This window comes from Gobio gobio (genome assembly GCF_949357685.1).
Source record: "Gobio gobio genome assembly, chromosome: 12".
In the NCBI taxonomy this organism is placed as follows: domain Eukaryota; kingdom Metazoa; phylum Chordata; class Actinopteri; order Cypriniformes; family Gobionidae; genus Gobio; species Gobio gobio.
The window spans coordinates 49,463,824-49,470,873 of NC_137105.1; the positions used below are offsets into that span (position 1 = coordinate 49,463,824).

At 40.3% G+C, this 7,050-nt stretch overlaps 1 protein-coding gene across 2 annotated transcripts in view; it reads right to left on the reverse strand.

The window, feature by feature from the left end:
- gmds (GDP-mannose 4,6-dehydratase) overlaps window positions 1–1,815 on the reverse strand; it is a 182,590-nt gene extending 180,775 nt beyond the window's left edge. Inside the window, exon 1 of one of the 2 annotated variants that reach the window (XM_079830659.1) lies at window positions 1,576–1,815. In XM_079830659.1, coding sequence (XP_079686785.1) covers window positions 1,576–1,671 — 96 coding nt within the window. In that variant the 5' untranslated portion in view covers window positions 1,672–1,815. The remainder of the gene's footprint in view (window positions 1–1,575) is intronic. The other variant, XM_079830660.1, reaches the window with a different exon arrangement.
- Between the last annotated feature and the right edge of the window lie 5,235 nt (window positions 1,816–7,050).

Below are 7,050 nucleotides of genomic sequence, written 5' to 3' on the forward strand. Positions count from 1 at the left end.
ACTACCATAGTAGGGGAAAAAAATACTATGGCGGTCAATGGTTGCTCTATCTGCTTGGTGACAAACATTCTTCAAAATATATTCTTTTGTGTTCAGCAGAACAAAGAAACTCATACAGGTTTGGAACAACTTGAGGGGGAGTAAATTTTTGGTTGAACAATCCCTTTAAACTTCCATAACTTTTTCATACTTTCATAATTTGAAGTGCTTTCACTTCATCAATAATCTTCCATATTATATTTTTGTATATATAGCAACGCATTCTTGAATTACAACCATTTAAAGGTGCAGTGTGTAATTTAACGACATCTGGTGGTAGAGGTTGTGAATTGCAACCGCTCACCCCTCCCTTTCGAAGCACATTGAGAAGCTACGGTGGCCAACACAGGACAAAGATGCTGTCGTCCGAGACAGCGGAGAGTGACTAGCGTTCTGTAGAGCAGTTTGTCCGTTAAGAGCTACTGTAGAAACATGGCGGCGCAAAATGGCGGCTTCACTGTAAGGGGACCAGCCATAGATATACATAATAAAGGCTAGATGTCTTACGGCGGAGTCTCTACCGTCATCACCGGCGGCCATCTTGTCACAGGCAGGGCTCTGTGGTACCTGATGATCTGCATGAACACAAATACTCTTATCTTGCTGAAATCTTGACGGATTTACAAATGGTTTGGTTTCTTACAAACGTCATTAACGTGGCTATAATTATGGATGCTTGAAAAAATTATGAATAGTTTTTCATAAGTATGCAGTGTCATAACTACATCTCTGACGTTTATAACAAACCAAACAGTTTGAAAATCGGTAGAAAAATGAGCAAGTTACGGTTATTTAAAAAGTGCAAGCACCATTAAAACACAATGTTACGAGTGAGCGAGCTGACTGTGACAAGATGGCCGCCAGGTGCGGACGTCGACCTCCATTGGCCAGCAGCGCAGACGAGACATCTAGCCTTTATTATGGATATCTATGGGACCAGCGGTGTGTGTAGATAGAAACGGCTCATTCTAAGGTAATAAATCATAACAGTTCATAATGTAAGGTCTTTATACACCACTGAAAACAAAGTTATGTATGTTATTACGCATTTCTGTCAATAGAGCCTCATAAATATTACACACTGCACCTTTAAGTTTGGATTGTGCATTTTCACGTCTATTCTCAAGAAAGAGGGTGACGGTTAAGGGGTTAAAGTATTCAAATTTTACGAAGATTACTATATGTATGGCAATTGTGGTATTTTAACGAAAACGGTGGTTACCATGGTTACCAACAAGCGTACGTATAGGTCTAACTTTGCCGTCAGTCTGTTTTTGTTTAGGATAAAACCGTCTAATATATCGTTTACTCATCCCTAATGGCAAGAGACTGTTACTATTCTCATCTCTTTATTCCCCTGATGAAAGGAGGATGTCATTCTGCCTGACAGCTCATTTTCATTTTTCAACCGACCAATGAAACTCATACGCGTTTGGAACAACACACGGGTGAGTAAATAAGAAACATTTCCATTTTCCGGTGAGTTTTCTGTATATGCCATCGTGTCGCATTTGTAAAGACAATACTTCACGTTACCTGACCGGTTATGCCTGTAATGATGGCCACTTTCCTCTTCGTCTTGCTGTCTCCGTTCACATCGCCACTGGCCGAAGCTGCTGAGCACTGAGCCATTGTCTGGAGCTGGTCTGGGTTAGGACTGGGTCGATGGGGTCTGGTTCCACTGCGCGATCGCTTATTATCACGTACGGATGCAAACACATCCGAAACTCCAGCAGTTTGAGCGACACATCAGGAACCTGCACTCAGCAACCAATCACAGAGCAGGACGCCGGTGACGTGCGCACCACAGAATAAAGAGGAGATAAATACTATTGGCTTAGGGTGTACATGCATCACAGCGCCCACTAAAGGACTCGATCTTCAGGAGGAATTAAACTACTTTTTACTTTCTCTTTTAATAATAGTAATAAATGATGACAGACAAGCAATGGCTCGGTCAAATTAATTAAGTTAAAATGTAAAATGATAAACAAAGTAAATAATAGTTTATAATAAAATCTTTGTATTGTATCTGACAGATGAAGATTGTGAAGATCACAGTGTAGAGAAAGACGGACAAAATAAGGAAGATATGAAGGAAACATATGCAAGAAACAGGCGTAGTTGATGTAACGGTTAGATCGACAGACTGGTCAAATGTCAAAGATAGATGAAAATAGATATAAGAGGTGTTGTTTTGACACCGTTAAGAGAATATCGCAGATCTTGCATTATCTCATGTCTGTAGAGATGGAAACAGATTTTGATAGAAGAAAGGTACATCACATAATCAGTTATGATGAAAAATACGCACACTAAATCTCACAACACAGAAGAGACACCAAAGACATTACATTTGGAAATGATTAAACATATCAGAGCATAGAAAATATATAGGCCTAAATTAATAAAGCCACAGTATGTAAGTTTCGCTGCTAGAGGTCGCTTATTCAAAACAAAGGCGAAGCTTGATGACAACGTGAATGAGTGTGGAATCATGGGAGTTGTAGTCTTGACTCTTCACCTCCACAGCCGATGGAATGGAATCCGTCGGACTCGGGCAGAAATCATGTTCATGAATGAGTGAATGTATTAAAGTTTTATTAGCGTTACGGTTACTCTGTGCGTCCGCTCGGTGGCTGGTGTGAGAAACTTTGCAGTATCTAGATCGATATTGGAATATCATATTAATGAACACAGGATGACGAAATGACTGTTGCTAAGTGACATTTAACATACAGTGAGGAAAATAAGTATTTGAACACCCTGCTATTTTGGAAGTTCTCCCACTTAGAAATTATGGAGGGGTCTGAAATTGTCATCGTAGGTGCATGTCCACTGTGAGAGACATAATCTATAAAAAAAAATCCAGAAATCACAATGTATGATTTTTTACTATTTATTTGTATGATACAGCTGCAAATAAGTATTTGAACACCTGTCTATCAGCTAGAATTCTGACCATCAAAGACCTGTTAGTCTGCCTTTAAAATGTCCACCTCCACTCCCTAACTTAGATGCACCTGTTTGAGGCTGTTAGCTGCATAAAGACACCTGTCCACCCCATACAATCAGTAAGAATCCAACTACTAACATGGCCAAGACCAAAGAGCTGTCCAAAGACACTAGAGACAAAATTGTACACCTCCACAAGGCTGGAAAGGGCTACGGGGAAATTGCCAAGCAGCTTGGTGAAAAAAGGTCCACTGTTGGAGCAATCATTAGAAAATGGAAGAAGCTAAACATGACTGTCAATCTCCCTCGGACTTGGGCTCCATGCAAGATCTCACCTCGTGGGGTCTCAATGATCCTAATGTGGCGTTCACACCGGACGCGATTCGCGCGAAGGTGGACGCGTGTACATTTTGAGTTTACTCGCGCGAATCGCGCGTGAAATTCGCGCGAATCGCGCGTGACATTCACTGCACAACAGATGCGAATTCGCGTCATGGGCGGGGCTTCCGCCAGCAGCTCGTCTCGTTGAGAAATGGCTGACATGGACTGTGTTTACATGTCTTTTTTTTGTTCATATCTACTGTTAATGTGTGGCAAAACGTAGTTTTAAGACTTTTTCAGTCGATAATGTAGTTGTTTAAAGCTCAAATCTGTGGTTTATTTACATAAACAGTGCCTATTTGAACATTTTATCTGCCGTTGTCGGAGCTGTGAGCTCCAGCGGACAGCGCGCTCAGCGCACGTGAAAGCCGGCGAGGGCAACCTTTCCTCGGCCAGTCCTTCTGCCGTCTACCGCTGGCTCTGATGTCTCTGTGGTGTGTCTCGAGCTATAATTCGTCTTGTAACGGCCGATCTTTGGTCTCATGGATCTATAATTTGTTCCCTGGCAAATCGTTTAGGCTGAGGGCAAAGATAAGTTTCATTACTTTATATTTTTAGGCTATAACTGTACGTTGCAGTTGTAACGTTAGCCTACTAGCACTGACTTTGAATGTTTGACTGCATTGTTTGCTTTTTCATGTATAGCTTGTTATACATTACTTATACTTTTGTATTATTGATCATACATAAACTTGCATTTAACAAAAAGAGACTGGGTTGTGTTTCATGTCATTTAATGTTATCACAGTGATAATCATATTGTCTGAACCAGATATTAATATACAGATTTTCTCCTCATTGTTGTCACTACTAGAGCAAGCTCCTGATTGGTTAACGCGGCGCGAAATATCCGCCAAAGTTCAGATTTTTCAACTTGAGCGTTTCGCGCGATTCACGCGATTCGCGCGAATCGCGCGTTCAAAACGCTCAAGTCGCGTCCTTCTCGCCGCCTCAATCGCGCGAATCGCGCGAATCTCGCCGCCTCATTCGCGCGAATCGCGCCGCAGAATGCCATTTCGCGTCTCTGCATTGACTTAACAAGTAAATCACTCGCGCGAATCGCGCGAATCGCGTCCGGTGTGAACGCACCATAAGAAAGGTGAGAAATCAGCCCAGAATTACACAGGAGGAGCTGGTCAATGAGCTGAAAAGAGCTGGGACCACCGTTTCCAAGGTTACTGTTGGTAATACACTAAGACGTCATGGTTTGAAATCATGCATGGCACGGAAGGTTCCCCTGCTTAAACCAGCACATGTCCAGGCCCGTCTTAAGTTTGTGTCATGGGAGAAAGTCATGTGGTCAGATGAGACCAAAATAGAACTTTTTGGTCATAATTCCACTAAACGTGTTTGGAGGAAGAAGAATGATGAGTACCATCCCAAGAACACCATCCCTACAGTGAAGCATATGTATTAAGGAGAGGATGACCGGGGCCATGTAATGCGAGATTTTGGGGAACAACCTCCTTCCCTCAGTTAGAGCATTGAAGATGGGTCGAGGCTGGGTCTTCCAACATGACAATGACCCGAAGCACACAGCCAGGAGAACCAAGGAGTGGCTCTGTAAGAAGCATATCAAGGTTCTGGCGTGGCCTAGCCAGTCTCCAGACCTGAAGTTACCCAATAGAGAATCTTTGGAGGAGCTCAAACTCCGTGTTTCTCAGTGACAGGCCAGAAACCTGGAGGAGTGGGCCAAAATCCCTCCTGCAGTGCAAACCTGGTGAAAAACTACAGGACACGTTTGACCTCTGTAATTGCAAACTAAGGCTACTGTACCAAATATTAACATTGATTTTCTCAGGTGTTCAAATAGTTATTTGCAGCTGTATCATACAAATAAATAGTTAAAAAATCATACATTGTGATTTCTGGATTTTTGTTTTTTAGATTATGTCTCTCACAGTGGACATGCACCTACGATGACAATTTCAGACCCCTCCATGATTTCTAAGTGGGAGAACTTGCAAAATAGCAGGGTGTTCAAATACTTATTTTCCTCACTGTATATTGTATGATGGAGAAAGCTCTCTCTGATTATAAAATAGTGTCGTCTCTGAGGTAAAAACGTCACTCGCGGTGAATCAAGAAAAAAAGCGATTCAAACAATAAGACTAACTGTGTTGAGCTGGAGAACAATGATCAGTTTCTGTTGATAAATGATCCAAACAGTTGCTCGCCTGTCTAATAAAACACACACTATAATAAAGCGTCTTTGGTGTTTTCATGGTTTCTACAGAAATCAAGGGTAGTGTGGATATGATGTCATTGACAGGTGACGCAAGGACACGTAACACTGGTTATAATTGAAGATTTCTCTGGATTTAAACATTGTTGGAAACTTTTATGATAATGCAAGTACACAGCTCAACAAAATATATAACACTGTTCTAGTGGTGTATGGATATTTTAATATAAAAAATCTTACATATTGTGCCTTTAAATAAATCAATAACATGTAAATAAAATAAATAATATAAATGAAGACATGAATAAAGACAAGAATAAATCTGAATACAAATGATTTAGCATACACCAATAAATATTGATAAATAATAATAAAAAAAATAGCCTGATAAATATATATTTTTCCTAAAGAAAGTTCACTCTTATGAATGGAAGAAACTGCAACTCGGAATACGTCCCACCTTTTAAAGGAAAGGGCCAATCGCGTCATCGTGCAGTTAGAAGCTCTGGACCGGTTCTAATCATAGATATACATAATAAAGGCTAGATGTCTTACGGCAGAGTCTCTAACGTCATCACTGGCGGCCAGTGTTGGGGAAAGCTACTTTGAAAAGTAATGCATTACAATATTGCGTTACTCCATTAAAAAGTAACTAATTGAGTTACTTAGTTACTTTGTAAGAAAAGTAAAGCATTACAATATTGCATTACTCCCTTAAAAAGTAACTAATTGAGTTACTTAGTTACTTTTTAAGAAAAGTAATGCGTTACGTTACTTTTGCGTTACTTTTTCTCACCTGGGCTGGACTTGTTTTGTTTTTTGTTTTGTTTTTATAACAAAAAAGTTATATTTTTGTGCAACAGCAAAGACCTCTGGGACTGCGCATGCACATTAGCTTTGTCCAGGCTGAAAAATTTTGTGGTTTTTTTTGTCATGATTCAAGCTTTTAGAAACACAAATTTAGGAGAGAGTTGTTGTCATATTTCATTGGTGATTTCAAATATGAAATTGAATCGCTTGGCGAACAGTTTTGGAGAATTTCATGTTTCAAAGAGATGCACTTGCATGCCCGAGATGCGTTTCAAAGATGGCCGCCGAGTGAAATGACTCATCTTAAAGGGACTTTGGCCTAAATCACTGCTGAAAAAATATAGCCTACTAAAGGGGGAATTCGTTATTTATCTAGGTTTTAAAAAAATTTATATTTCATGAGTGAAAAAATATGCTAAAAAAATTGAAAACGGCACAATGTGACTTAAAGTGACGTGAAGGCCAAGTATGGCAAGCTATACACAGCATTTGTCCTCTGCATTAAATCCATCCAAAGTTAGCACACACATTATGAACAGTGAGTAGTGAACATACACACATACAGACTGCAAACCGTGGACACACACACACACTCGGAACAGTGTGCGCTCCAGGGAGTGCATGTACACATAAAAGAAGAAGAAGAGGAATGAATGAAAGAAACAAAGAAATTTTTTTTT